This window comes from Argiope bruennichi, chromosome 2, assembly GCF_947563725.1.
Source record: "Argiope bruennichi chromosome 2, qqArgBrue1.1, whole genome shotgun sequence".
Lineage (NCBI taxonomy): Eukaryota > Metazoa > Arthropoda > Arachnida > Araneae > Araneidae > Argiope > Argiope bruennichi.
The window spans coordinates 100855086-100871400 of NC_079152.1; the positions used below are offsets into that span (position 1 = coordinate 100855086).

A 16315-nucleotide genomic window follows, 5' to 3' on the forward strand; every position below is an offset into this window, starting at 1 on the left:
TGTGGCTACACCTGACACATGTGAGAGTCAGAAAGCTCATGAACTATAAAATGAAATAATGTGTAGCAATACCTTAACATGAGAAATTAGACTGACTTTGTAGGAGATAATTTACTATACCTAAACTGTTGTTATATACCTGTACTGTTGTTAGCATTCTCAAATAGATAAAGAGTAGTACATTCTTGAAGAAAATATTTGCAGAATTACGATAGAGTAAGAATTCGAAATTATTTAATGTTCTGCAATATTATACATTGTTTTTTTTTCATTCCCTCATTGTCAGAATGACGTTTGCCCTGATCACACATGGGGCATTTACAGTCACTTGTTTTTATATAGAAATAACTAGTTTGAATCATTGAATCATATCAGCAAATTGTTAAACAGCTATTTTAGTTCCCCCAATATAGTTAGCTATCTTACTATATATCTAATAATATATTTCTGAACATAGATGTTTCCAGCGATATTATTCTTATTTGATATGTTAAATACAAACATGGTTTATAACACATATAAAATATTATCTGCATCGAAGCTGTTTTTAAAGAGCACACTTTCTTCAATATTTCTTGCACTTCAATATTTCTTCACTTTCTTCAATATTTAAATTAATACACGTGAAACTTTTTCATAAAGATATTACATCCTAAAAAATTAATTTATATTTTTACTGATTTCATTTCAGTTGAAGAATAAACAAAATAAAAATATATGCATTTAATGGATCTTCAAAAAAAAAAAATGTTCTCATACTTACATTCGCCACTTTTGTCACATTTGTACATTCCTACTTCAGAGAAATCTTCTGTTTCCAGTCTTTGTAATTCAACCAGTTCAGTCATCTTTTCTTCTTCGCCATCCATATCTTTGTAAAAGAGGCCAAACCCGATGTCTCGAGTTTTGGTCTCAAATTCCCATTCAATAATAGAGCCAGCTTCGTCGATTTCAACGCTGACTTCATTGAAAGATGCACGGGGCAGTGTGATTTTCTTTACGCCAGGGCTCTTTTCTAAAGAATTGATGCTCTTGTGCAGGTAATATTTTTCACTTATTTTACCTCCTTGGTTCAGCTGAAATAATAATAAAGAATATTTTAATTCTCAGGGCAATCAATGGCAATAAATATAGCGATCGTAATTTAAGAGTATCACACAGCTGTTCTAGCAAAGGCACTGAAATTTTTCTTTACCCAAATCAAACATTTAATAGTAGGTCGAAATTGTCTTAAACATAGATTTTTTTATATATTGACAAAAGTGTGATTCTCATTTAGTTTTGAGTCAGAAAGGAATAATCATGTTGCCATTTAATTGATTTCTGAACAATATTGAATTATTATTAAATAGCTGTGAAGCTGGAAAATTAAACTGTAGTTAAAACAAGCTCAAGATAAGCAAAATTTTGATGTTATTATCTTTAAATTCAGAAATTACTCATATGCGCCCATACCACATGTTTCCAAAGTTTAACAAGCTATAGAGCATAGCAAGTTTTATGTGCTATTCAAATTATTATAAAGCTATTTTAGCTTTCACTCTCAAATTCATTCTATAACGTTTAAAAATAATCACTCTTTCTATATAAAAGTGAAAGTTTTCTTTAATCATTTTTACACGTATCCACAGTTCTTACACAATTTTGATAAACATGTTACATCTCTCTTCAAAACAAGATGGAGATTGACAATTTTTCTTTCAAAAATTAATCTCATTTGTTGTTTTCAAACCATATCTTTCGAAAATATTATCTCACAAGAATACTTTTCTTATTGTATCAAAACACCAAAAATTATCTTTTTAATTATTACAATTTCATTTCCATACAAATCTTTCTCTAATTTTAATAAATTATTTTAAAATTAATTACTTGCATGATCAGTAACAATGAAATTCAGACTAATTCAATTGTTTCGTCAAACCATTTAGTCTCATGCTTTTGTCAGTGTTAAAATTTAAATAAAAGTTTTCTTTCTTTGGATATTAACTTCCACTTCCACTTCCACTTTAATTTAATATATTTTTAATATACTAGCGCTGAAATTTGTCGAAGAAATGATTTCATTAAATATATATTTTTCAATTTTATAAAAATAAAGGAGATAATTTAAATAAATACATTCCGAATTAATATTTAGCAGATAAGAATACCTATCTCCCAGGTAAACAAGTTGGTAGTCAAAGGCTACTATTATACATATTTCCTTTGTAAAGAGTGACAAATAAACATAAAGAAATGAATGTTTTTCAGATGTAGGAGATAGCATTCTTACGAAAGTCTTGCATAGAGGATTTCCATCTGGATCTGTCCTGGTTCCTCCTAAAAATGCTGGTAATTGATCAGCATCAATTATCTCCAAGAGCGCTTCCTTCCAGCCGTCTGTAGGAAACACAACAAACTGTTAACTGCTGAAATGTGCAAAACTGTGTAGGAAGCATTCATTTTTAAAAAGTAAAAAAAAAAAAAAAAAAGATACAAAATAAATCATTTAATTTTAGCTGGAAAGTTCAGCTTAAGAAAATTAGGGAAAGTAACTATTCCAAGATTGTTATTTTTTTTAAGAATACAAAATAAAAAGCAGCCAAAAGATATAGCAAGAAGATAATTAATAATCCTTCACACTCTTTAAATTACCGATTTGTATGGATTTTTTTTGTTCTAAATTAAATGACCATGTATAACAAAAAAATTAAAGATTGAATCATGCATTTGCCTTTTAAAGTACAAAAACATAGAATCCTAAATTAATTTAATCTTACATTCCCTAATAAACATAATAGTGAAATGCATCTTAGTACTTATTGTCCTCTACAGCATGTCCAAATAATATAAAATATTTGCTTGATTGAATTGATTATTATTATTATTATTATTGTTATTTTCCCCAATATTTTTCCATAATGGCTGTCATGCCTCTAACCTCCATGTAGCTTTTCGGCTCCACGGCTAAAAGGAGAAGACGTGAAGAGAGAGGAAAAGTTGCGTGGGAGTGTGTGGCTGACACCGGTAAGAGAATGTGTTAGTTGGAGTTCCGATGGGAATTCCGAGAAATGAGCTTGAATTTGAATCTAAATTTAATTGTATATATGTAAATAGTTATCGATCGTTTAATCCTTAAGATATAGTAAACTTGTATTGCCAAGAAAAGTGTCATCATTTGTGTCAAACGATAATTGGGAAGGATTTTGGGATTATTTCCATCAATAATATTGTTATTTAAAAATTCTATCCAAAATATATAAAATATTTTTTAACTACAAAATTTTCGTAATTATACTAGACAAGGGAAACCAAACTGAACATAATTCCCTTTCTTCAATTAAAAGCCATGGTAATTAAACATCAGTCATTAAAAGATTCGAGGTAACTATCGAAACTGATTTTTCCCAATTATGACCCTCTCCCTAATTCGGAAGAAAACGGAAAATTGGGATAAACGAACGAATGAGTAATTGAAGCGCGGGGGTAATAAAAATTCCAAGCGATTTCTTCGTAAAGGCTTTATTTTCCTCCTCTCAGTTTAAAATTTGTGGAATGAAGCAAGACCGTCAATGCCACGAGTGTTCAAGTATTTATTTTCAGAACCACGCACAAAAACATTTTGTGTTTCAAAGTATAATGAAGTATGCATTTCAGCATCAGTTTGGGATAGTTTTTGTATACGCACAAGTATAAAATTTCTTAATTTCAAACCCCGAACAACAGACAGGAAAAACCGTTTTCAATATTTTATCTTTAAAATTGCCAAATAATTTTCTTTAAAAAATAATCCTACTAAATGATTCACAAGGCATTATTAATAATATACTATAATTGTGAAAGATAATAACTTTAATCTAAGTCTAATATTTTAATAACAGTCTATAATTTTAAAATGTTGAATATAAGTTCATGATAGTGCATTGGGTTGAATCTCCTTATTAAATATAAAGAATGTAGTTTAAAATAGTTTACAAACAAGTTTATATTATGCCAAACAATAACCTTATACTAATTATAGTTGTATTTCAAAGCAAAGGTCGAATATTTGCATGTCTGAAGTAATTATCAACATTTTTTAATATTTTAAAAATTATTCCTATTATTTCATTACATTGAATAAGATAACCATACTTTCTTTTTGCCAATGAAAAATGAATGTTCAGAATATGTATAATCTTCAGTTAAAATATGCTTACCAATAATTTTAAATACAATTAACAACGTCGATATTGCTGATATCAGTTGAAATATCCTTTTTTGAACGAATAGAGAATTTAAGTTTTTTTGTTTTCAAAATACGTAAAATAAAACAGAATGATATTACTTCAAATAATAAGATGTGGAGAAATGAATGGGTAACGTTTCTTACCTGTTCCATAGACATGGAATTTGCTTAACATCCTGGGGTTAAGAAAAGATTTTATTATGTTAAATGGCATCGTAAAAAGTGCAGAAGCTGAAAAAAAAATAATGTTTTATATATTCATCTGAAAAAAGAACAATTGTTTTAATTTGAATAAGAAATAACGCTTAATTAGTTACTAAAAATCTCAAAAATAATAATAAATGTATGCAATGCTTACCATTTATGATATAAAATGATTTCATACGCTCTGGATAGTTATCCTGTTGCAATTTAAGAATTTTTATCACAGTTTCGATCCCTAGAAAAAAATTATTATTGTGTATTTATTTTTAAAATATTGAAATGCTGTAAGAAATAATATTGTGTTGTTGTTTTTTATGAGAAATACATTTTAAAATTTCAGAAGCTCTAACACTTTCAAAAAAAATTTTTTTTTTAAAAGAAATATTTTAGGTTAGCCGTTAGTTTACCATTTTGAATTATGTTTATCATAATAAAATAAAATCCGTTTTAAATATTAATGCGCTGAAACGAACTTTTATTATTTTAATTATTTCTACTTTTAAGTCCTTTAGTTCATAATTCATTAATATAAGATGTATGCAATTTTGAAATAAGCATTTTTCTCTCAAATTCATTCGAAAATTCAGAAACATGCAAAATAACGAACATTTTATTCAAATATTTCGATTAAATAATTCTTAAAATTTAAGAATACTGTTTTGTCATTGAAAAGACCCCAAAACCCAAAAAACCCAAATGTACAAAATTGCAATACTCTAATCAAAAAAGAATTGAAGACAAATAGATTACAACATTAATATTTATAGCATGAAATAAAGCAAGTTAAATAAAAGTACGTAGAAGAAAATATTTGTAATTCCATCTTTGAAACATGAAAATGGTCAAATTAAATAAAAGTGTACCATAAAACAATACAAATCAGTTATACTACTCATAGAAGCAATGCATTATTTGAATCATCATCGGAGGAATATTTTAATATTTATCGAATAAATTAAAATGTCTGAGCAAATAATATATTATTACTGAGTTAAATTTCTCATTGCAATTACTAACAATGTTATGTGGGTAGTGAAAACATAAATAAACTAATATTATTATTCTTTTTTAAAATCTGTTTTTTAACCAACCTGTAATGAAATCAAAGAAAAATGAAACATTATACGTTTATATATTATTTTGTTTTCAAGAGTGTGTTTCACATCATTAATAGAAATATGTTTACTACTAATAAGAATAGAGTGACCGTTACATTTTAATCCGATATGCGACGCGAAGTAGTGAATAATTAAAAACAGAAATCATAGGCTAAACATTTAGTAATGATCACTCTCAGTTTAAATGTTCACTTCTTGTGTTTATTGAGTATTTTAATGTTAATACAATATAATAAATTATTTTTTTTATTTATAAAACGTTTAACAGGATCATGAAGACATAGCATTTTAAAATACAAATTCGTGCTCTATTAAATTTTTTATGACCTTGCTAAAAATTAGAAATGCATTGGTGATAAATTGTTTCAAAGAAGAAAACTATTCCTGGAATGAAAAGAATATTTGTAATATGTCAGTGTTTCAATAAACTAATATTAAAATCTTTGTTAAAAGGAATTGTGAAAGATTTGCTAATCCCAAAACAGAAATTTATTCATTTTATAAAAATTATTAAAGAAAAAAGCATAAAAAGTATAATATTAATACAGAAATCTTAGTTTTTACAGCGTTTCTTATCTAATTTCCAAATTAGTTTGGAATACAGAACTTAATTCTTACCTTTCTTATACGTTGCCATTCCGAATGTTAAACCGTCCATATCATATATGTTCACAAATCCTTCTATGCGTTTATTCAGCTGAAAGCAAAATTAAGAAGATTCATAAATTATTTTATTCATTAATAAAATTAAAAAGATAAAGATTATTTATCTTGATCATTTATTGTCAATTAGTAACAATACTATTTAAAAAATATTGGTTCATATAATACTGATAGCACATAAAATGCCTTTACTCATTTTCTTCAGTAGAAAGGAAAGGAAAAAAAAATGTCCTGAACGATTTTATGATTCTGAATCATTGAATAAAGTGCATTGATTTATCAAAATATATAATAATTTTTTATCATTAATAAAATCTAGAAATGAAACGATTGTTGGCATATAAAAGGTGTCAAATAATTGCAGAATGTACTAGTTTTTTTAAAGAAATCACCAAAAAGAAAAAAAAGAGATAAATGGTGTTTAAGAAAGCAGTTCCATATGTTTTAGAGAAACAACAAAGTCGATTATGTCATAACTTGATTTAAACATCCTATAACATATTATACATAGAAAGGGAGCATGGAAATACTATGGAAGTGAATAATAGAACAATGCCAAACCGATGGCAGATGCCTGTTCCAAATATTAAAATCTATTATTTGCTATTAGACTATGCAGACGTTCCAATATTTATATAAATAAAAGTCATTATCACTATATATGTATCATATGGATGTTCCACATCTCCTTTTAAACAATTCGTCCAAATTCAGTCAAGTTGTGTACACTTACTGTATAAGATATGAGAAAGAATATTGTCAATTTTAAAAATTCAAAAACTAATTAAATATTCTATTAAGTATCAATAGAAAAAAAAATCAATCAATAGAAAAATAAAATCAATAGAAAATAGTATTTTTTTACACTTTGAAATATTTACTACAATTTTTTTAATTTAGCTTTTATTTTAATACATATTTGGAAAATGCATTTATTGGTCTAAAATTGTGATTCAACCATGCTAAAAACTAAGTCAATCAGTCTTCGTTTCTTTACTTCGGCATTTATGGAAAAAAAAAAAAAACTGAAATCCTTATACAGCAATAATCAATAACTTAAGGAGGAAATTAGCAATCGGTGATTTTTAAAAATTGTCTGGTTCAACTGATATTCTAATAACAAGCAGATGATAAAAATTTTTTGTATATTATATATTATATAAAGATAGTTTTTGAGTTTAAAATATTGTGTTTAAAAGGATTTTAATACCGAGCAAATATAACAATTAGTATACATTATTTTTTTTAATTGATTCAAGAGCTTAAATAATGAAAACTAAGTGAATTTCAAAGTTTTCTGGTATTTCAGCTCAATAAATGTTTTTACATTATTTTTGTGAAATGCATGTCATATAAGATTAAGAAGAGCTATTTTTTTTTTTTTTTACTTTTTTGCTTTGTTTATCTAGCATTTTTTCTCCTTCTTCCACAATACGAATAAGTGCCTTCTCAATATCGGGGTACCTTGCAGACATATGGAGACCTATAAAGCGACAAAAATAAATTATCTATTGAGAAACACATTTTCGATAACATTCACAGAAAATTCATTCAAAATGCAGCAAATAAATTGTTTGCAAAGGTAAAAAAAAACAAAAAAAGAAAATCTTTAAAAAAAATAAGCCAAAATCACAAATGGAAACATAGCAACAGGAAAACGCCAAAAGGATGAATTAGATTTTGTTATTCATTATTATGGTAATTGGATTTCAAAGCTACCCGATAAGATAATTTAAAGTTCCACAATGTACAGAGGATATGTAAAAGTTTATGATCGCTGCAATGATGAACATGTATCTTGTGCAATGTGTATTTGGTAGCATTGAAAAGGGATTTAAATGATTCTATGAGATCGATATCTAAATAGGTAAGCAACGGATTATCAATTGTAAAGAAATTTCCTCTGCAAATTGTGTGAAGATGGAATATTATGCAAGCATACTGTCCAAGGATAACATGTCTCGAAGGAAGAGTTTTTACCCATTATTAGCTTCGATTTGGTTTTCCGGCCATAAACTGTTTTTCTGTGATTCTTGCTAGTTTTTGTATTAATTTTTTTTAAATTTTCCCTTAAAATTCGTTAACTGAATTTAGAACAATAATGTTTAGCTTTGAAGTGAAGTGGAAAAATTAACAAGTCAGTATCTTAGAAAACTAGTTGAGTTTAGAATTTCACTTAAAAAAACAAAGCAAAACAAAGAAATTAGTTTTCATAGGAATAAAAACATGCATTTCTGCATGTGGTTTTATTAATATTAAATCTTTTATTAAATTTAAGTTCAAAAGAAAATTCTGCAGATCCAGTTATTTATTTTTGTATCAAAATTAAGCAAATTGGGTGGTATACTGTTTATGAATTTTTTGATGACAAATGTATCGGGTTTGCCGAAGAAGGGCGAAATTAGTTAATTTCATTCCTATGAGCAATCTGAAATCTTATTTAACGAATGATTTTAAAGATAATGTTATATCTGAATGGAATACCTTATATTAAATAAACATCGATTAATGCACAGTTCACTAAGTAATTTATTCCTTCCATACAGAGACGCTTAAAGGCTAACTACTTTCAGTTTCACTTTAAGCCTACCCAGTTTCTGACTGGGCATGGGAACTTTAAAGCATATTTAAAACACTTCAATTTGTCGCCAACTGATAAGTATTCGTGCTACAATGGTACAGTTCAGGATGTCAAGCATTTGATATTTGGATGCACCAAATGTATTCCCGAAAGATGTAAATTCCGGAACTACCTTCTAAAGAGCAATATAGCTTGACCTCCTCATTTTATCTTCCTTTCTACAAAGTAAAACACCTTCATTTCCTTTTGCATATACATTAAAAGTATTTTTCCCCGTCTTGTTTAGACTTTATTTCTGTGCGTTTGCCTACATATATTTGCATATATATTTTTATGCTTTTGTATTTGTATTTTGAATATTTTATTTTTATTTGATCATACTTCTCCAATTGTATTATATCATTTACTGTATGTTGCTGTTAGTATGTGAGCAATTTTGTTTTATTTGTTATTTATATTTGTGTATTTTCTTGTTTCCCCCATTTTTCTTTGCATTTGTGCCTGCGTCCTTATATCTGAAATTTATTCTACTATCAATTGTGTACTAACTCACGTTTGTAAGCCTTCTGGTATACTTGTTGGCACACAAGGAGTTTGTACATCGAGAATAAAAAAATGTATAGGGTTTTTCAATAAACTGCATATATAAAAAATGTGTGTGTGTGGTTTGTTTTTCAGAATATTGGCCACTACTGTTATTCAGTTTTCAATATTTATAAAAATAATTTGTAAAATAACATTTATTTCCTACATTCTGAAATTTGATATACCAAGCATGATTTTTTTTCTAAGGAATAGAACTCATTCGATATAAAATACAACCATATTCAAATTTTTTTCGTAAGACAAAAATATTTTTATATCATACTCAATAATAAATTCCTTTTTTAGAAAATATATATTAATTCTGAATATTTAGTACAGAAAGATTACTGCAAAAGTTTAAAATATTTTTTACGGGAAAAAATATGTATTGCACTTTATTTTAGTTAAATGCTCGATTTGGGGTATTAAAAGGGCTACTTTGTGATGGAGAATTCTTAGTTGTCAAGGAATAATTTTGAGACCACAAATTTCTCTTCAAGCCTCATAATGATATTAACAGGTGGATAGTCGATCAAGGACACATGTAATTCGCACCAAGGTAATAGGTTTAAAGTCATTGTGCGACTTAATGAAATCGAATCTCCTACTTGCAACGCAACTTATCCATTAGACAACCACAATAATTTTTGATGTGAGAAATTACAGTCATTAATGCAAAAGCTTCTCATAAAATATTTTCTTAAATCATCATCTATTTTTAGTCTGAAAAGATGTGATGTTTCCTTAAATCATCGAGTTTTGGTCTGAAAAGGTGTGATATTTCCTTAAACCATCGATTTTTGGTCTGGAAAGATGTGATATTTCCTTAAATCATCGAATTTTGGTCTGAAAAGATGTGATGGTCTCATATGATTTTCATTTTGCAATCATTTCAAAAAAACTTTTGATTCCTCCAACAAATAATTGACAAACCATCTACTATTACGTGAATCAAGTATACATAATAACAGAAATTACCATCTAAGGTACAACAATGTACTTTCACTATTAGCACAAAATGTTTTCCGATATCTCCACGACGTTGTTCGACATTCTGAATTATCGTGAAGATATCGTACAATATTTTCGGCATTCTGGGCTTATTGGGTTAATTTACAGCTTAAAAGACATGGATTTTTTTCAGTTATTTTTTTTTATTTTTACTGTTTTTTTTTTCTTTTACTGTTTTTAACTTCCTTTGTATCCACCACATATGCGTATGAAAGTATTTTTGAATGGCTAGCCTTTCGTCAGCTAGCTAAATTTTATTTTAATTATGAGCTCTTTACCGGTCTAATGGCACTTGTGGCACATACTCAATCATCATCAGATTATATTGCCCACGTATTGAAAATAATTACAAAAATAAAATTTTATTAAAAAATACAGTTATGAATTATTTATAAAATAACATCCAATTCATGTGTCTCATAAAATAATAGGAAAATGTTCAGAACTAGTAATTTCTGTTGCCTGTTTCTCAACTAAGACTTTAAACCATTTCATATAACAAAATAATAAGAGTTGTATTTTCGGTCAAATCAATTAGTTACGATTACAAAAATAAATAACCGAATAACTAAAATATGTAAGCAAGCACCGACAAAAGAACTGAATCGTTACCTCTTGTATCATGCTTCCCAACTGGCATAAAATATACTGGAGATCCTTCTTTGTCGAATCCAAAGAATACATTTTTGAAGAAATTTTGAAGAACCTGAAATGGAATAAATAATGTTTTTTCATCACAAAAATATTTTATTTCTCGCTTTCGAAACATAGTTGCTACAAGAGGAAGAACAATTAGATAAATCCAATTAATTTTACATGCAACTAAAATAAAAATAAAAATTACAACTGCTTTAAAAAAAATCGTAGATACTTATTGCTTAAATTTTCTAAAAATTATATGATCAAAACTTTTTGATACGAAAAAATAAAATATGTGAAAATATTCTCCATGCGATTCGATTGTTGGAAGAAGAAAAATTTCTTGCAATTAAATTATGAAGTAGATAGAAATATTGATTTAACAAATTAATCTTTAGAATCAACTTCCGGAATTTCAGATAAATTAAGTTAAATGCTTAAACTTTAAAAATGCGAATTCTTTCAATCGATGGATTTGAATCGATGTTTTTCGATAATATGTACACGTATTTTCATGGAAGGCATAGAGCATGAGCGGAGAACTGAGGTCGTCGTGTCAGTGTTGCCCTCTATCGAACAACTAGAGAAATAGTCTCATCAAAGTTCTAGCTGAAGAAGAATGGCTGTTATTGGAAAATATTCTCATTTTAATATTTTCTTATAATATCTGGCGTATGTGTAAAAAGAAATAAATGTCTTTCTTTGTTGATTTATTAACATAATTACTTTGTATACGTATTCTACTTATACTCATATTCTATGTCATAATTTTAAAGAAAAAGCGTCTTCATTTATCTTGGATTAGAAACGTCGATTACATTTTTCTATCTGGGTAAAGACAACCTCCATAGTAGAGATGTATTAAATATAATCACCTCAAATAACTCTTAATTACCTTTGCAAATACCTGGTATAAGAAAATTAATCACTGGAAAAGCAAAGTGCATAAATGAAGAATTTAAAACAGCTATGAAGTAAATGTTGAATTTAGAAGCCAATAAAAATAACGGTCTTACGATTTATAATCTGAAAGTCATTCTCAGATATATATTTAAGAGAAGACGCCTGTAGTAGTCGATCAGTACTTGCTTTATATTTTATATGTGTCGATGATTTAGATGCAAGTGACTCGTATAATGATGATTCAATTGACGATGTGTTTGTCCTTATTGGCACAAAATGCCTAACAAAATTGTAAGGATATCTTCACAATATTGGTAGGCATTCAGAATGTCGAATAATATCTTGGTGATATTTTAAAATATCTTGTGTAAATAGGGGGTGTTTTTCCACATGCAGTTAAGTCTAGTATAATTATGGTGGGTATAACATTCATGGAATGTGTTACTGGTGCATTTTTGTGGCAAATGGACCCACTAAGATTATATTGAGTTTACAGATAATTGTAAATGCGACTGTGTTAGGCAAAATAATTTTCTTAAAAGCTGTAAAATGAATATATTCCTTAAAAAAATGTCATCACTAAGGAATTTGAAAAAAAAAAATCTTGTTATATTTCTAAAAACAATTGCTCAAAAACAATGACAATTTAGTATTTATTTATTATTCACAATTTTATATAAAGTTCATAATTTACAGTGTGAAAGAGAATGACAACATGATTCACGAGAGCGTGGCGCAATTATCTTGGAACTAGTGCAATCATGCCACTATTTCAAGTTTTTGAATAGTGCTCAAAAATAATTTTTATAGAATGTTCAAAGTGATTTTAACTTTTGTTTACGTATTAGTCGAATATGAAAGAAACTGTGAAACTAAACAATATCCTTAATTAAATTTTATAAATTACAAAATATCGAAAAGAATCCTTTTTCCTTTAAGTAGCATGAATCACATGCTGTCTCTAGAATTGAATTCACTAAAATGTGGTTATCTAAACCTATCTCTCTGTTTGTGTAAGTTGAAATTTGATGATAAATATTTAATGTATGAATTTAAAATCCGTAAGTGGATCAAAATGAAATTCTAAACTTTTTTTTATCGAATATTCTAAAGAAAAACATGAAGTTTAAAAAAATATTTTATTCGCATTTTAGATCATGGTTGTCTATGGGTATCTGAATATTCCAAAGCAATGTTTGTTCAGTATTTAATTACGATATTTCATATCATGTGTGTTTACAAAATACAATGCTATAAATATTTCTTTATACTCTTTTTCCTGTGTATTTTATAAACAAAAAGTTTAAGATTTTATTGAAGGACAATGTTTGTTGTATTTTAGCATATCATAGCATTTCATTTGAATTCTTTTATTTTTAAGTAGTTTCATTCCATTTATTAATTAAGTATAGGTCTTTATTATTTCTTCCGAAATTCTTTGTTCTCTAATAGCAACCTAATTTCAGTAATCCGACTATCATTTTTACTTGCAGTTTGTCTATAAGGATATAATTTATTCTTCAATATAAAATATTATCCTTTTAGAAATCGTTTGTTCCCAGTCAATTGTCTTTTCTTAAAAATGAAATTTTCAAAAGAGAACAATAATACTCTTCCTGTAATAGAAAATATCTAATTCTACAGTTGCGAAGAATAAATTATATGCATAGTTAGCGCGGAAAAACATAAAAGAATGAAACAAAAGAATACTTCCATTGTTTTCCATGAAATAGGCAAATTTGCTGAAAATGTCATTACAATGTTTCTATGTAAACATTTTTCTAACTAAAGTATATGTTATTTGGTCACGCTTATATTGAACTGACTGTTTAACAATAGTTTATGAATAATTACCCTTTTACGTAAAATAAAAACAACCGTTTTTCCTTAGATAGAAATATGGTATTGCTTTTCAAAACGATCAATGAGTGGTTACAAAAGAAAATGATAAATCGAATGGATTCTAAAGAGGAATTCATATGCAAAACAAACATACCATCAGTCAATGTCATGTAGATACGGAGAAAATATGCTTTTATAAAATGGCAAAAAACACATCCACCCTAATGGCAATAAGATGTTGGAAATATTTTGAGCAACATTGAACAATGCTGTGGATATTGAGGAATACTGTATCAACATTATTCTACGGTATTTAATAATCCCAAACAGCGACTGAAATTTTTTAAAGTATTGTTAAAATTTTGGCAATAAGAATATTAGTTTATCTTTAATAATTTATCATAATTATTAGGTAGTTTCCTATAGGAAGACTACTCATTTTAAAAAGTTCAATGGAACAGTTTTCATTAAGATAATGAATGATATGATCATTCAGGTTAATATTATGCAAAATTGTAAGGATTATATTTTCAATTCTGTATTGACCAACAGTCAACAATACTGGGAAAACTATTTTATAAAATTAAAGTTTAACAGCGTTCAGGAATGATGGGGTAACAATATCGTAAACTCTGTATTAAGCAGTACAATACATTTTCTTTAATTAAGTTTTCATCTGAAGTGATCAGTCCGCCTGAATTCGTTTGCATATAGTCTGGTTTTGTTACTTTGTTTTTGCTGAAATTTTAATAAAAATTTTCTAACTCGTTATATATTTCATGTAAAATATATTCGGCGATCTTCACGGTCTTACACCCTGTCGGGTAAGTGGATAGTCGTGGGGTAGAACAGGTAAAATAAATAGATATATTTTTTTTTTTAAATTAATCAGGAAAATAAATCAATGGTAACCACAGATAATTTTCAAATGCTTTGTTCTTAACATTCATAATGCCTTCGAAGAGTTTTCAAACTATCACTTTTCTTAATTCGATCACTGAATTTCTAATTTCGGATTTATTAGACTCGATATTAGCAGAAAACACGCTTCGGTTATCTTCATCTACCTGTTCGACTTATAGCGCCATCTAGTTTACTTCTAGTGAAATATTCTGTAAATATTACATTCTCTTATTATCTTTCAGTGTCTTTCCCTATGTTAAGAGCCATACTACCATCAACGAATAAGAAAGTTCATCAGATTTGCAAATTAATGGCACTAGATGCAAATCGGATAATCTTCCACTTGCGATGAATAAGTAACATATATATACGAAATTATAAATATTTAATTTTACACTATAAAAATTAAATTTAAATCTTAGTATGCGAAAACTAGGCAAAGGCAGTTATATTTTCATCAACATCGCAACAATTACTTTCCTTTTACATATTATTCACTGAGTCATAATATTCACTGAGGTAATCAACCATGATATTGTAAGATTTCCAATAATAATTAACGATAGTTTATTAATTTTTACAGAGATTAAGAATATCGAACGTATCTGTGAGATATCGCACAATATCTGGTGCTGAAGTAGAATTAAGTTAAATAGAATTTCTTACTTAAGTTAATGAAATTACGATGAAAAATGTGTTACGTTTAAACATTTTAAACATCTCTCATCAAAATCTTACATAAAAAATTTGAAAAACTTATGCTCACACAGTGAAAAAAGATACATAATCTTATTTCTTTTATAAATTTAATTTTGACATATTAACTTGCACATTAAATAATTAAAAACATGCATACATTAAACTAAAATAATTTCAAGCTAGTTTTAATGTTATATATGTCTATATTAATTAAACAGCTTATTAAATGCTTTAGTAAAAAAATTATACAAACCTCTGAAGGCTTGTAGTCTGTTAATATTTTATCCACATTGTTGTCTTTTCGCCATTGTAGAGTCTGCATAAAAATATTTATTTTTATCAAAATGAACAAAACTTAAAAATGCATAATATTTTATTCATAAGGATAATTGAAAATTTAAAATTAGCTTTATCTATTTCATAGAAATAATTGAACACTATAAGGATCCTAAAATAATAAACAGAGATATTATCAATGAAATATAAGCATAAAAAGCTTAAGGTAGCCGACTACGTTCGAAGCAATATTTTTGAAAAAGTGGATTTTTTAAAAACTATTTATGGTTTTTAGATGTATTGTCAATTATAAACACTATATATACAAAAAAATTATTTGGAAATATAATATATTTTGAGAAATAGGAAAATTTGTAGTAAATTTTAATGAAATTTAACCTAAACGGCTAACACTCTACACAGAATTGTAATGCAGCTATCCTATTTTTCTTTGTACACAAGTTATAGAATATAATGATGAATGAAATGAATCAAAATCTAAGAAACATTTTGAGATGCAAAGAAATTATGGGTAAAAATGTACGTATATATACATTTTTTTCCATAAATTTACAACTTAATTTTTCTAAAAACACCTATAAATAAAAAAAGTATTTCGCCAACAATAAAACTTTTGGTTCATTTCATTGCCCACAGTATTTAAAACACAAGCTGAAATTT

The 16315-nt window shown here is 27.2% G+C and overlaps 1 protein-coding gene across 1 annotated transcript in view; it reads right to left on the reverse strand.

The window, feature by feature from the left end:
* Positions 1-16315, reverse strand: part of LOC129962058 (SEC14-like protein 2) — a 39513-nt gene that overhangs the window by 3515 nt on the left and 19683 nt on the right. The window contains exons 5-12 of the mRNA XM_056075768.1: positions 15612-15674; positions 10985-11078; positions 7584-7678; positions 6151-6229; positions 4569-4649; positions 4355-4441; positions 2276-2382; positions 764-1076 (exon numbers count right to left, since the gene is read on the reverse strand). Coding sequence (XP_055931743.1) covers positions 764-1076; positions 2276-2382; positions 4355-4441; positions 4569-4649; positions 6151-6229; positions 7584-7678; positions 10985-11078; positions 15612-15674 — 919 coding nt within the window. The remainder of the gene's footprint in view (positions 1-763; positions 1077-2275; positions 2383-4354; positions 4442-4568; positions 4650-6150; positions 6230-7583; positions 7679-10984; positions 11079-15611; positions 15675-16315) is intronic.